Source organism: Botryllus schlosseri, chromosome 8 (genome assembly GCF_051294905.1).
Source record: "Botryllus schlosseri isolate E-star chromosome 8, Bs_hap1, whole genome shotgun sequence".
In the NCBI taxonomy this organism is placed as follows: Eukaryota; Metazoa; Chordata; class Ascidiacea; order Stolidobranchia; family Styelidae; genus Botryllus; species Botryllus schlosseri.
Window position 1 is genome coordinate 5,606,477 of NC_137243.1, and position 16,324 is coordinate 5,622,800.

At 41.2% G+C, this 16,324-nt stretch overlaps 1 protein-coding gene across 12 annotated transcripts in view; it reads right to left on the reverse strand.

Moving 5' to 3' along the window:
* Positions 1-16,324, reverse strand: part of LOC145443968 (TOG array regulator of axonemal microtubules protein 1-like) — a 106,822-nt gene that overhangs the window by 70,596 nt on the left and 19,902 nt on the right. For 5 of the 12 annotated variants that reach the window (XR_013916578.1, XM_080321869.1, XM_080321868.1 and 2 more), the window contains 12 exons: positions 14,159-14,288; positions 13,264-13,353; positions 11,890-12,186; positions 9,980-10,077; positions 8,522-9,088; positions 7,965-8,089; positions 7,077-7,157; positions 6,883-6,975; positions 5,819-5,914; positions 2,183-2,345; positions 926-1,076; positions 616-681 (listed from right to left, as the gene is read on the reverse strand). Coding sequence is in view for 11 of the 12 variants with exons in the window: in XM_080321869.1 (XP_080177995.1) it covers positions 616-681; positions 926-1,076; positions 2,183-2,345; positions 5,819-5,914; positions 6,883-6,975; positions 7,077-7,157; positions 7,965-8,089; positions 8,522-9,088; positions 9,980-10,077; positions 11,890-12,186; positions 13,264-13,353; positions 14,159-14,288 (1,957 nt within the window). In the remaining variant the exon portion in view is untranslated. The remainder of the gene's footprint in view (positions 1-615; positions 682-925; positions 1,077-2,182; positions 2,346-5,818; positions 5,915-6,882; positions 6,976-7,076; positions 7,158-7,964; positions 8,090-8,521; positions 9,089-9,979; positions 10,078-11,889; positions 12,187-13,263; positions 13,354-14,158; positions 14,289-16,324) is intronic. The other 7 variants (XM_080321860.1, XM_080321864.1, XM_080321861.1 and 4 more) reach the window with 7 other exon arrangements.

Below are 16,324 nucleotides of genomic sequence, written 5' to 3' on the forward strand. Positions count from 1 at the left end.
AATACGTCTCGTGATGTGAAGACGTATATATTTTTGTTACTCGAGAACACCCTCTCCCACTACTAGTCACCAATCATTACAATTGATACCCGGTTTAGATTCCAGCAGGGTTGTAATGACTCGAGTCGCGATTTTTCGGGATATGACTCGAGACTGGGTCTACCAAGACAGGCATTTCATTGTAATTTCGAAGAATAGTCAAGTTTTCACACATTAATTATTTCGCCTATCAGTACTGGGACTTGAATATGCTACCAGGAACTGTTAAAAGTGAGAAACATTAGTATATTATGAATGCGAGGCATTTGATATCTCCGAGAATAGTCTGACATCAACTCGGAACTGAACAGTCAACACAATGACTTGGACTCGGACTCGAGTCAAAACACTATGACTCGGACTCGAGACTGTACTCCGTGACTTGGGACTCGGACTTGACTGGGTGGTGAATTGGAAATGACTCGACTTGACTCGAGTCAAAACTATAAGTGTAACATTGACCAGTGACTCGGAAGCGGAACCGTGTGACTTGGTTACAATCCTGGATTCCAGCACTCCAGCATTCAGTGAGATATTCAAACAGTCCGAATCGACAAAGGTCCACACAATCCTCACCTGTCCCTTGTACGTTGAAACCGTCGTCCTGGTCTCTTGGCGTGGCGAACGAACCGAGCGGAAAAGCTAAAAAAGACACGGATGAGCTGCCACTGGGAAGACGAATTCTGATTTGATTTGATTAAGAACTGAGCTTGGAATTTTGTCGAATAGTTGTTTTGAACTCAGAATTTAACTCAATTTCCTAGTTTTGCAAACTCAGTGATTCTAATTCTAATCTATTTTGAAAAAAACACGTAGCAATAATTCCAATTCTAATCTAATTTGGAAGAACTTATGATTTTCAAATCATTGCACATCCAATACTCACAGCGCTGACTCCGTTTCTTGTCCTTCTGATTCGAGGCGATTGTGTTCAGCGTTGGTTTCGAACTGGGCGCGGACTGACTCGGAGAAACGGCGTTAGTGGGAGTAGTTGCCGGTGATATCCCGTGCCCCACGACCGACACGTTGGATTGAGTCTAAAGCGCGATTGATATAACTTTTGAATCGTAAACAGCTGTAACCGTCATTCAATGCAAAACTCTAGATTGTTCATACCACAATGATGCCGTATCATATCAACACAGATCAATTGACTAATATATTCATACTGAAATACACACAGATAATTTCGGCTGACACTCGTCAGGGGTAATCGTCAGCAGCTAGCAGAGAATTGCAAAACATTGCATATTAACAATCATATCACAAAATATGACATCACCAGCAAACTGATAGCCTTAGCTTTATGTACTGTTTTTAGATTTTACACTGTAAACTAGGTTGGCGGATTTTGATATATGTCGACCCCAAGACGCATAAACGGAAGAATGAGCTGCAGATTATAGTATCTTAACGCCGTGGTTCTCAACCGTCGGACCGCCTGATATATTGCGGTTTTGTATATCAATTCCACCCAAGAATCGGGACCTTGCCTATTAATTATAGAAATGAAACTAGAAACTATGAATTGATATAGATATTTGGAATGGATTGTTTTTGCATTAGGTCGTAATACAGGGTTCTTATTCTACTATTGACTTGAATAACTCACGATGCTGCAAGTGCTGTATTTAACTGTTGCAAAGTAGCCTGCAACTTGTTCAAGACCAGTTATATAAATCCGTGAAATTTCGTAAGTACAATTTACTAACATTTGGCAGTAAAACAGAGTCTACCTAACCGCCAATTCAAAGTTCCATCAAAAGAAACTGAAGAATCAAAATGAAGTTAGCGATTCAGGACTAGGCCTACATCATTCCGAAACTTCAATAGAAACACAAAAACAGTGCTCACCAAATATCTTATTAAATTCAAGGCTCCAATATATTATAGTGTTGCGCGCGTTTGTTGTGATTACATATTGGATTAAATTTGATTTCGAAGGTTCACCGATCCGAAAAATTAGTTTCCAAATTTTACCGGCCCCTCAGGTTAAAATCGTTTATAACCACTGTTTCAGCAGACATTTAAAACCATCTCAAAGGGAGTACATGCATATTTAAGTAGTACGCTGCATTAGTAAGGAGTTTAATCTTCTTCTTTGTACGCATAATCAGCTGGCACCTATCAAATTAGCTCATACCTTGTGGGTATTGATGGACACGCCAGAATTGGGATTATACTTGAATGGTGGGGGTGCAGTCGTCGCGCTTGGGGAGTGGGCGTTTCCGTTGGGGCGGCCAGACCCCGGACGCGGTATGGACGGCTTCGTCATAAACGGACTGGAATCGATGTCGACATTGCTGCTGTGAAAAGACGGCAAAAATTACTCGAACAATCGTCAAAAAGAGCACGGTAGCGTAAATTCAAAATTCCACATTTCGAAATCTCAAAACACGTGTTATTAAAAGCATTCACAGCGCCATAAGCAGAGGTGGTCAGTATGGAAGTGCTTTAATTTTTCAGGAGCACAAAAACTAGGTATCGCCTACCAATTTATCAAGCGGTCAAGTTTTTAGACTACTTACACTTCTACTTGAACAGTTTTAGGCAAAACAGCTTGCTTTTTACAATTTTGACTTTGAAAAAATGTAAAGTACTTTTCGAATAGGTTTGCATGGATATTATGAGTGAAGTTGTCATAAAAACTGCATGAAATACGCCCCGCATCGCCTGAATATCTATTTGAAGATTGCACCTGTTTGGAGTGTCATTAGCTAATTGCATTAGTGACGAAGATACATTTTTCAATTTGGAAAGTAGCCGTCTGCATCTGCACTTGTCCTCGAGTAGAAACCTACAGCGTTACTGCTACTTCGGCTTGAGCAGCAAGGCTGATTGCTTGGACTACCTCTAGCCACATGCCTGTATGCCAGTGGCACATTGAGTATAGGTACAATATGGGAATGAGACGAGTATTTCAACACAGCCATGGCTGATGAGCCAGCAGTATAGGCTACTATCCATATAATCGAGGAACATTTTCCATCCCAACCAAGCGTGAATATAGACCTTTCCAATCAAATCGTTTGAAGAGACATGTTCAACATACATATTTTTCAAATTGAGATATTTTCACGGACACGAACGTTCATGAATCGCTGCCCTAAACTGAAACAAGTCTATTATACAGGCCAATCAACTTGGAAATTCTCCACAATGTAAATAAGAAACCAGCTCAATTCTGTACATTCGAAAATAGCTTGACATCCTCATCGTATCATCAATATACAATTCAATAACGTACTCATATTGAAATGGATCCGAATATTTTCGGCTGACACTTGTCAGGGGTAATCGTCAGCAACTAGTAATGAATTGGATTAGAAAATTCATGCGGGTTATGTTATATTTGGTGATACGATTGTTGATATACAATGTTCTTTCCAATTCTCTACTAGTTGCTGACCCTTACCCTGAGAAAATATTCAGGTTCATTTCAATATGAATATAATATTCAATCGTATATTGAAGCTCTGTATCTCCAAGAAGCACTCCATCATAACTATAAATACTTTACATTAAGTCAGAAACAAGTCTCACGGCAACTTACTTTTTGACGACAATGCGTTGAGGTTTTAAGCGCGTCGGCATATTAGTGCTAGCGCTAGTGCCCATTACAGACAAACAACCCCCCAAATTACACCACAACGGGTCCTCTTCTCTGCGTCTCTACATATTCCCCTAACGCTACGCTATCGACACACCTTAGCATTGCAGTGCGTCTAACTGAAGAATGAGATCAGCTAACACCCCACGTGTACACACAAGGCAGGTACTCCGACAAAACTAATTTCTTTTCTACTCCTGGACTCATTGGCATTGCTTGAAACGCTCCAATGTTGACATTAACTTTCACGATTATTGATCCAACGACAAAGACTTGTGGCTCGCCCCTTTTATGAGTATTGACGTGAGAGGGAGCCACGGAATGGGATCCATGACAGGGTCATAGCGATGGATGATTAAACAGGCATTATAAAGTAAGTTAAACAATGGAAATGTACAGCAGTACAGCCTTAATGAATGCGTCACAACTCATCTGCAACCATGACAGAATCCATCTCATTGATTATCGAGTAAATATTTCTTCAACCATATAATTTCAGGCCAGTAAACCGTGTCTAAACAAACCTTTTATGTCAGATCACAGTTAAGATTTATCGTTACAATGCAGCCTAGATCATTTTTATACCCAAATTGCAGGATTGCTGGAAATGCTGTATGCTACATATTTGACTTGAAGAGCTTGTTGAAGTTGCAGAACTTCAATATACAATAGAATTGTATAGTAGAGAATAGGATTGTTGATATGCAATGTTCTTTCTAATTCTCTACGAGTCGCTATATTGACGATAAAAAATTGTGTATGCTACATTTTTGATTTTAAAAGCTTCTTGGAGGTACAGAACTTCAACATACATTTGAATTATATATTTATACTGAAATAAACCCAAATATTTTCGGCTGACACTCGTCAGGGGTAATCGTCAGCAACTAGTAGTGAATTGGATTGTAGACATACAATGCTGGTGAAATCATGTTTGGTGACGATTACCCCTGACAGGTTATTGAATTACATATTTGATTGCATGGTAGGTGGACAATCCCAAAAATAGCAGACATACTTTTTCAAATTTCAAAGTTAGATTGCAATGAGAGATCGGATATACAGCAGACCACACAATTGGCCCAATTTCCTAACAGGACGCTGGTACACAATACAATGAATGACATTCAACGTCCCGATAAAGGCATTGACAAGGAAGTAGTAGCATTTGCTGTTATCATAGTAGAATACAACAATGCACCCAAGAACAATGGGATAAATCCGCCCATGAAAAGATGGAGCATCGACAGCCCTACATACTACCAACAACAAAAGGCTCCATACAGCGCTCCACTTCCATACCAAGCAAGAGAGAAGGGGGATAATTTTCAGAGGACAATGCCTCCATCCTCGAATGTCACACTGTCACGAGCACAGGCCACCACAATAGCAGTTTTGTACACGCCCAGGGGGTAATTATAGAACACACAGCTGACTATCAAAGGGTCTGAAATAATAGAAAGTCACCCCAGGTGGAGTAATATATTGGCTAAACCATAACAGTCGCATCATAAAAGACCCCACCATAACTTCGGCCTTTGAAACAGTTCAAGACCAGTATGTTGATTCAAATAATGTTCGATTATGTCAATGGCGCTTAAAAGCTTGATTGCTATCAAAATGTGGCGGTGACACATGGATTTTATCAAATTAGCTGTGTCTGCTTACCAAAATACATACACCAAACTTGAATTACTCTCCCCCTATAGGTCAAGAACAGACAGCTCTTTGATTGTGTGTAAATACATAAACAATTGAATAATATGTATATATGAAAATATTATTCAATTGTTCCTCCAAGAGCCTCTTCAAATGCATAAACACTATAATCATAGTAGGGTTGTACTTGGATTGTAGAATACATATTGAGATACAAATGTTCAGTTACTCACACTCATTGAAGCGGAATATAATCTCTCCGTATTCATTTCAATGAATTTGACAAAAACTCCGAAACTGATATTAACACATCTACTTCTGCCGAATACCTGTATTTATTTTCTGAATGCGCTCGACTCTTCGTGTTATGAATTATAGATCGAAGGCAAAAATGAAACGCAGAGAAACATAACAAATCAACGCGTGTAAGCAAAGTTCACCGATGCGGGCAAATTGTTAAAAAGAATGCGGGATAACAATCATTGCAAGCAAGCTAAAACAGGCACCTACCCTTTTCTGGAATTTTTCTTGTCATTTACGGTACTAACATAGCCAGTGTCAGTGGAGTAGGGGGAGGATTGGCCGCTATCAGCGTGTGAAGAATATCTACAAGATAATAATCAACAGAATAGCATGCAGCGCGGATAAATTAGGAAAAATGCAAATTTGACTGATCTACATCTGACACACTGTGATAGTGCTAGCTAAATTAGACCTTCGAAATCAAGTCGCAATCACCAAAATTGATACGATGTTGAGACACCAACAAGGACATCAGCAGTGAGTAATTGCAGGCTATCACTATCACCATAATTATCATTATAAAATCAATATTTAGAGATATTCAGTCCTTATTCAAAATGAGGTGTTTGAGCCTGAGAGTTGAGTCCAATTCATTCACAGGAGCCTGGATATTTCACATTGCCATGAAACAAGTTATGCCATGGTACTCTAGTATCATAATTTGGCAAACAACTCAAATATGACTCGTCAAGTTTCTTCAAGTCATACGTTATAAGAATAAAAACTTAAATCCGTGATTAAACCATGCAAGTGCAATTATTCTACTAGAAAAAATGAGTCCTAGGCTATAAGATAAATCAAAAGCTAAATCCGTGATTAAAACATGCAGGGATAGTGAAAAACATTCTGAGAGCAAAGGCGTCTGCAGGCATCGGAAGAACTACAAAAATGAACCCGCGGAAATGAACCACAACAACGAAATACAACAGAGTGTAAAAAGATCGTGATTTGTGACTACGTAAATCAAACAACTTTCCGCGCAAAAATTCATAACCATTGTCAAAAGACTCGAACGAAAGCAAAACTATTTCCAAAACAAACCCACGGCCCACGTTTTAACGGTTTCCTGATATGAGTAATTGACCTTAAATATGCGCATAAAACAGCAACTTTGTGCCGGGAGAATAACAAATAAACTACCGAAAGAAATACCGATGAGGTTGAGCAAGGTCAAGATTAGTGTTACGGCAGTGAGCACGCGAGATCAAACACCGTCATCGGAAATGAGTTATGGCATGAAAACGCGTTCACAATCAACGACCCGAACGTACCTATTCGGCGAGGTCTGATAGCCACTTATTACGAAATTATCGTGACTGTCACGGGCCGTTGAATTTTGGGGAGACGTTGTGTGGCTACTCGTCCTGTTTGAGAGAAGATGAATAAATCAATTGTCGGTTCACAAGAAAGGCCAGAACGATGGGCGTCATGCTGAAGATCGCGATTTATATATCTGTCATCGAACCTGTTTCCGGTGGGCGAAAACACTCCGCTGCTACTACTGTTGCTTCCGGATTCTGGAGCAGTCGCACGTCCGCTGGTATATCTGCATTAAATTAAGCGTTGCTTCAAAGTATGAAAGTAGAACTGGGCAAAGGTGAGTACCCGGGAACCGAGTGGAGTATTTGAGTACCACATACAACATATATACCAGTAATAATGACTGTTATAAGAAGGGCAATTTTCATTTGACGAAAAAAAACGGGAAATTTTGCCTTGAAAAACTTAATTTCGACAAAATTATGACCTCATGTATGTAAATTAGGAGTTATTGCACCTGATGCTATCTTCATTTCTGGTTGGGTTCTGTCTGTTCTTACGAAGTAGTTTGGACTGAAAAAACTTTTCGAGACATAAAAACTGACAATTTTCGATAAGTACCCGTCCCTACTAAGCAGCTTGCCAAAAATGGAGAAAGAACGTTCAACAGCAGCAGTTGTTGGCTGGCAACACTGAAGCTGTGCGTAGGTACGTACACTACTGGTGTCACACCGTGTCGCTTCATTCTGACAATGTTGTCTGCATCACAATTTTTCATCTTGCGCTTCTTGATATAAGAACCAATGCCCACGAGGTCTTGCTGCAGTTAGGATATTGCGGTACGTTGAGCATAACACCATATCAACCGATTTGTTTCATTTGACCGTTTATGATTCACAATGAGCAGACAATGGGCCGTCTACAGCGGTAGGCCAATAAAGTAAGCTACAAGCAGTAAAATGTCAAATTGACGGTGCAAACATCTATGATACAAACGAAACGCAGGTTGAAAAATATTTTGATTTTGCAAACAGATATGACAATATTTTGACCTAACGCTACAATTTCAACAAAATTTCGCCAAAAATCTCACCCGGACAAGCCGGAATTGATGCTGCCGTCCAGATCCACGGAACCGGTGGCCCCGGACATGCTGCGTTGCATCTGATTCCGTTTCAGTTTCGCGCTGGTGCGTATCAAATCCATAGAAGCCTTGTACTGCAAAAAAAACGACAGATTCCTATATTCCGATGGCATTCTGTTTTCATACGTATATTCTGTGACTTCACACTGAAATTTTGTGTAATGTATTTTTACAAATATATAATCTATACCTAGTTAGTTTTTCCACATTGCTCCCTAAGCGTAATATTACATTTTTTCCTTAGCATATATATATATACTGAAAAGTTGGTCAATGTTTATGTGTGAGGGTTCAATATATACCTCCATATCATTAAGCTTTGTGGCGAATACTCATACCAGTAGGCAGTAGCGACTGACTCTCGTAGCCTCCAAGTCTACATCACAATTACATTGTTTCTTTTACCTTGTTTCTTGGTTTGACGAATTAAAACCTATTTATCTATCCATCCGATGACGTAAAAGTGATATTTTTCATTCCAAAACACAGAATTTTTCAAGACTCACCTCTTCTGGACGCGAGTCTGAATGTACGGCCATCCTCGGAGAGTCTGTCTTAATCGGTGACGAAGTCTTCTGTAACAGCATCGGGTGCGTCACAATGTCCGTCAGACTATTGTCGGGCGGTAAGCTACGCGAGCTTCTCAACGGGTCGTGATTATCTTTCACAGTCTTCGATTTTTGCCTGACGTCGACAGGAAACTGGAAAGCGTCAGAATCCTGCTGTTTGACGGAGTCTTTCCCGGGCGAAAACAGCGAATCGGTCACGCTCGAATGTACGTTGTTCGCCTTCATTTGATGAGTGGGATTCCGTATCACGGCCATCGGTATCGGACCTTGACCGGCTACCCCTTGACCCGACTTCTGCTGTAGCCCTGACGGGGTGTAGCCCCCGGTTTTTAACGCCGGGAAGTCGAGAATGTCGGTCAGGGCACTGTTGTTCGATTTCGAATCTGCCTGGCCGCGATTTTGTTTGATGAGGGGCCGGACATTTTCCACCGTGGGGTTGTCGGCGATTCGGTCCAAGCGGGGCGACGCGGTCTTTTTCAGTTTGTAATGGCTCTGGACACTCAACTGGGAAGAAAAAACAAGCTTTGGTGAACTGTACTTCGGTAAACTACGATGTTACGTTTATTTCAGGGCAGATCTGTGACAAATAGTTGGTGTAAAACCCGACGAGGCAAAAGGAATATCTTCCACATGGAATGTGTTCGTTTTCAAAATCAAAATACTAAAATATGCCTGCTCGGTGATTGGCGAGTATCGAAATGCAATGCTTTGTCAGCTGAATTTCAGGACACGATAAGTTATGAACTTGAACGTAGTGTACTGCATATGGATTAAACCAGTGGTTCACACCGGTCTCATAGAGCTGTCTCATGAAATCTAATGAGATCAACAAATCGGTTAGCATTACTGGTTGCCATCAATGACTATTTGTAAAAGGTTGAAAAGTAAGACTCTTGCGATAGAACCGGCTGACAAAAAATTTGAATCCCACCACTGGGTTAAATAAATCGTTTATAAACTAATTCGACGTGTTCTTTGTACATGAACATGGTTTGAGGGGGGGGGGGGGTATATCCCATCCCTCTCCCAAATTGTGAATTGGCGCTGGGAGACGTTATTAAAACGTCTCGAATGCCTCCCAAACCAGAGCTTATCCGGACAACGACAAATTGCATCAAACGCATCTCCATAACCGCAAAAACCAAAGCAAAAATATATCCTGACATCAAACCAACCCAAGGTAACATGTGGTTGGTGGTTATTTTTGAAAAGGCTACGAGATGCTGCTGATAAAACTCCACCCAATTTATAATGTGAATTCGATTTGGATGTCAAAGATAACATGTAAGATGCAAGACGCTTATTAACCCAAAATTCTCAGATAGTGGCAATAAAAATTTAATTTGCTGTCAAGCACATAGTCTCCTCGCAATAAACTTGGGAGGTATTGCTCACCTGATTTTCCTGCTTTGGGCTACCCCGTCTCTGAGCAGAACGGGCAGCTAACTGAGGACGGGTATGAATGGACGCACCAGGATCGTTGATTATCTCATCTGAAAACAAAACGTGCTAGGTCACAGGCAGCAGATATCACCAGAATTGCTGGCTTGTTATAAAACAATGATTACATTAGCGAGATCGTAGGCATCACAAACCAACATGGGCCGGAGTGTTGCCTAACACAATTAGACAGATCACACTATAAAAGCCCCCAAACCAAATATTCCTTCCCTGCAAGTTATTGCCAATGTCAGGTACAATACACATCTTAATATTAAGTAGAAATTCATCGCTATCCGTCTAACAGGACTCTGGATTCATTCCTTATAAATAGTTAGGCATATATTATGCTTCGACACAGTTGCAAAGCAAGACTATCAATTACTATCAAAGCATAGACGTGAAATTTAAACATGGCTTTGAAGTTATGCCATGTTGACAGCGATGATGAATGCTGCGGTTTGATAGAACGGTATAATTCATAAACCACATCTTGAAGAGGTATAATTCCATTTTTGAGTAACTGATTCAATTTTTAGACTCATCAATATCCTGTAAGCCATTCTCTGAATTTAGGATATTTTTTTTGCTTTTATAGTGACTGATGTAATGTAGGCGGGTGCAAAATGAGGTAGAAAAGAGATGAGAACCATTGGGTTGGAGTTTCGGGTTGTTAATAAATTTTGGATGGAAACTAGTACCTGCTACATAGCATACAGGTAATCAAGATAAAATGCACTGCAAAAATAGTAAAGCAACCATATTTTACAAATGCGAGCGGTATTGAACCCACACAAATCCAAATATAACACAATCAAGTCATTAAAGCGGCACCATGATAAATATATGAGATTCGTACGTGAGGCAAGGCAAAACCTAAACTAGTTCACTGAGAATATATTTACACAGCCGACATAAATCACTGTTGCCTCACTGCAAAAGACAATAGCAGGCGGTCCATATTATTGAAGATCCTTGGTCAGGCTCCAAGCAGTTTCGGCTACCAGAACATACCAGGGTTAAACCAGATCCCAAGACTTCAAGCAAAGATTATGTGCAACGAGGTAATCAAAGTAGCAAGCATTGTCACTCGCTCACAAACGGAAGTTGCATTTCAAAAAATATATCAGGTAGAAGTAAAAAGTAACAGGTCTTAAAATTACTCGAGTAAATAGCCTCAAAACGCAGATTTGGTGGAGGCATAGGGAGTGGTTACTTCAGGATCGAAAGATGTATCGTGGTCACTGATCCGAAATGATTAATGACATTCTGAATGTAGGCGCACTTTTTGAAAAAGTTCTCAATCCCACAATTGTGTTCCTTGGTCACAACTCACAACTCTAAACCTGTACAAAAACCAACTTTCCACTTAAAAAATAGGTAATTTTGCTCAAAACACTGTCAAGTAGAAATGAAAGTTGTCTACAAGGATACCCACTTCGAGTACTCCAAAAAAGAAGTAGACGGCTCCATTACAGACCCCCTCTGAATGTGTATTGAAAAGGAAATACATAGCCTATCGCATACACACGGGGTTTCCGTAATTATGTCCTTGCTTCTAAGATTCATCTGTATTCGGAAGGGCCTCTCTTATGTCTTACAGAAGTAGGCCTACATTTGCCATCATTTTTGACTTGTGTCTCGAGTCAAGAGCCGATGACCCAATGACTTGGACTCGAATCTTAACACTGTGACTCGGAACCGGCCCGTTGCTCCATGGTTTGGACTCGGTGGTGAATTGAAAATGACTCAGGTGTAAACTATAAAAGTCAAATCGACTTGCGACTCGGAACCGTGTGACTTGGGTTACCAGCCGTTATTTACATTAAGCGATCGCATTCTAAATTAAATACGGCGTACGGTACCTAGAACTTTTTGCGGCGAGTTATCGGACGAACCAGACGAGCCAGGCGGGCGTCTCGCCTTCTGAAACTTCCTGACTTGACTGTCCTCGTCGAAAAAAGTGGTCGGACACGAATTAGACAGGATATCGTCCTGGGCCTTTACGGGGCCGATGTTGGTCCGCGCCGGTCTCGCAGACACCTCGTGAGACCCGAACGACGGCTCGTAGCCGCCGGCGTTGGAGAGGCCGTTGTTCCGACCCATGCTTGGTGCCGAGTGGAGGCCTGCGGATTCGCTGTCAGTTTGCTTACGATGGCGACCTGTAACGTCAAAGAAAAAATGGAATCGGGCTGGATAATCCAAGATATTCGATTCTCGGGCAGGTACCACCGAGGAATTCTGCAGCTGCAAGCACTAAGACAAATCACAGGTAGAGAATATAGCTGAGCATAACGATTCGAGGATCAACTGTAATGATTCAATATCAAATGCCTTCACACTGGCAGTGGCATTTCTTTTACAAAAAATATAGTTTAAATATATGAAGGGGGTACAGCACTTAATATAAACAATTGAAAAATATAATCATATTGAAATAAACCTGGCTCACACTCGTCAGAAACTAGTAGAGAATTGAAAAGAACATTGTGTAATGAAAACAATTTATATATCTGCCCCAGGGAGTCTCAAAACCTCGCTTGGCTGCATCCCTGCATCGAAATACATGTAGCACAAGGCTACGAATATCCATGGAAAGGCAGTTTTTTCAAGTAGTGATCGAAGCCCACAATGGTAGCAAAGCGCCATGAAATAGCCTAGTTATTGTCCACGAATAGGAACTTATGTAGCATACGGTGTAACTCGCAAAACTTTCCTTGTGGCCTCAAAAAGATAGACATTTCAACTTTTAGAGACATTATTAAGTATAATGTCATAATGGGTGGGTTTGCCCGCTCGAACCGACTCATAATCGAATCAACCAGTCACTCTGTTATGCTCAGCCTTAGTCGACACAACATAAATGACGATCATGACCACTAACCCATCAGGGTACGAGTGAATTACAAAAGTAAAAACGATGTTCGATGTTCTTACGAATTCTCTACTAGTTGCTGACGATTACCCCTGAGTCCTGACGAGTGTCAGCCGAAAATTTTCGGGTTCATTCCAATATGAATACACTTTTCAAAAGTAAAAACGTGCCTATGTTTGGCCCGTTGTATACATCGAAATCGGGTCGCCAATAATCTCGATCACTAGTTCACTTATTATAAAACCATGTATCGAAAAAGAATTTCCGCACTTATACCAAAATTTATATAAATGGCAAAGTGGCACTGCCACAGCCACCGACGGACAGAATGACATAGTCTGTGTCTATTATTACGTTGACATACCGGTACTTCCTCCGATAGTCAGCGGATCCTTGTGGCCCGCATTGGCTTGCTTCCTTTGATGGATCTCCAAATACCCGCCGCCGCCAGAATCTAAACAGGACACGCAACAAAATGGCAACCCAGGCTTGAGATAACTTCAGCTAAGAGGCAATACACCCAAAAAGGGTGTAACAACACTCCACGCCCCCTCACCGTGCAGTAGTTTACATAGAGCGGCCGCCACGCAAAACAAGGACATCGCCAACGACTGCGTGATTGCGTATTATCGCTTTGAAGTGACCCACTAGCTACAGGCGCGTTATTAAAAATCGGCGGTGTGATTTCGATCCGGGAAACACACGATAGCGCGATGTGCTCGATTCCGCGGCCTCAAAGTTGACAAGTACCCTACTGGAGGCACTTGGCGTTGGAGAGAAATACAAACTGTGATTGTCAAGGGTACTTGTACTCCGCGGTGACATGTGACTCTATCATTAGAAAGGCTGATGCTGTGAGAAGCCCGCTATAGACTTGAGACATTTGATATTAAATCGGGCGGTACAATATGCCACGGGTCCGCAATGAAAATTACTTGAACATTTTCCCACGCACCTTAGATATATCAATAGATCTCACCTCGTTACATAGTGTGAGACGGAACATCTTGAATTTGCCGCGAAAGGTAAAAAGTGCAGTGGTGTCTACTTAACAAGTTGAACCCCAGATGCAGGGGTGAGAAGCCCACAAATTGTAACACACCGCTCATTACAAGAGAAGATTAAAACAATATTTAGTGGGAATAAATCATCCCATTTCCTGGCTTCAAATTTGGAGAATTCCACATTCCACAAGTTCTAATACCGAATGTAAGGTAATAAAATGAATAATTACAATACTTGAAATTCAGAACACTCACTTGACTCGCTGGTCCGATTCGCTCTCGTCCTAACCGGTGACTGTCCGGGCGGTTTCTCTTGCGTTTCAGGCCCCCACGTAGGACGTGGTCTCAATGGCGGATGAGATTCTCCCAGGTTATTTCGCTGAGACTAAAAAGAATGAAAATTGACCATCAAATCAAAAACACCGAAAGCCCTATATTTTAATTGTTATGCTTGTTTTAAATTGTGTTAGTCGTAAATGCTTCATGATTATATCTCTAAAGCAAGTTGATAACGACATTTACGCCAAGGTTGCACCAGGGAATGTCTGGAAAATGTTTTGGCCTGTAGCGATAACGGCCTCTCAAAATCAGGTCAAAACATTTGTACACGAGATAGTATTCCAGATATCTGGTCACACAGTAAACGCTAAACGGCTCAGTTCCGTTTTGTGTTCCTTACGCCGGCGAAGAATTACATCCCTCCCGACAGACACAATAGGTTTCACGCAAAGCATTGTCTCTTGCAGAGATACAGTGGAAGGCTTTTATTCAGCCGTCCAGCTAGACAAGCGTCGTGAGTTGCCCGTCACAAAGGCAGGCCTATGTGTTTGCTATCGTTGAATTGAATTATCAATTAGTAATTCAACACTGGCGGTGACGAAAAGTAACCCGACAGGCTGAGCCGAAGGAACAATAAACCAGGTGGTTACGTTTATGAGAATGTCCAAACGAAATATCCTTGGATAAACATCCACCAATAGCCAACATGACGAATCAAATATTCTGCATACTATCTTTACCAGAAACGTGCCAGTTTCCGCCCTCAACAAGGGATAGGCTGAAAAGTCCTGTAAACTACGATTGGGAAGTTGCGTATTCGTTGCAAAATCTCATAAAATCCTTAATACAAGTATTATATTGCAGAGGGCATTCGCAAACCGAGCAAATATACAACACATGCCCAATAAGAGATAGTATATACACAATTTAAAATACAGCAGATGTTGCCAATATAACCTGGCAAACGCCGGGCACATGAACGTTACACAATATCGCTAATGGGGTCTTGATTAACACCAGACTGACGAGATCGCGCTAATTTTATACCGAGCTATTAGGTTAAGAAATCATTCCCTCGTTAAAACACGGCGTTTATTATTTCCCTAGCTGATTTCCCTGGGCTGACCAGCACTTTCATAGTAAAGTGTGAATCAGATAAATCTCGGCCTTAATTCCACCGGGCCAGGGTGATGCGCTCATTATAAGGAGAGGCTTGACGTTGTAGACACGACCCCATGCGTTGCGTCACGTATTTTATTGTAAAGTCAAGATTGACGCACCGCAAAACCAAGATTTGAAAGGGCGATTACTCGAGAGCATCATTCATATTTACACAGAAGTAACGCACAAACTAGGCGCGTTCCGTGAGGATTTTTACATTGTATTAACACAAACGACTGCAAGGTGTTTGACTGTTGTTCATACACTCAACGCTATATTATCGTTAACAATATTATCCTCGCTACCCGTGAGTATTAAATAGCAAATTACATAACTTGGATTACTGGGAATTGACGGCCCGTAATCAATCTTGATTACGATCTGCAATTATCGTAGGCGTTGATAATTATGAGCAATAATCACCGGCCGAACACAAAACGCGCGTTCTAGCGAAACTGAGCGTAAAACCGCAATTATAAATTCGCGGGTACAATTATGTGGAAATAATAACGGACGTTTACGGGTTAAATATAGACCCGCCGGTCGGAATATATACTCGAAGGCGAATGCTACATTGTGTCATAGAAGTTTGCCCTATAGCTTCAACCACGAATCTAGATTTATGCTAATAGCGAATAGCGCATTATGGGGCCCAACTTACACCATATTTTCGCGAGCGAGCTTCCAATACACGCCGCCGGGAAGAGCCGATTGCGCTAATTTCATCATACGAGCATAGCACGTAAAGCGTACATCGTCTTGGATTGTCAAGAATCGTAATGCCTTATCGGAAGCAGACTTGGACAAATAGATAATTGGCGGTAAACTAATTCATAATAAAATTTGTGAAATTATTCTGCCGTCTGATCTTTGAAAATGCTATTCAGGAGAACTGTGCATATGTGCAATTTTGCATGTGCATTGAGCAGTGCGAAACGAGCCAAGCTTGGCGTACCGGTGTTGGAACGAGAATGGACTCAG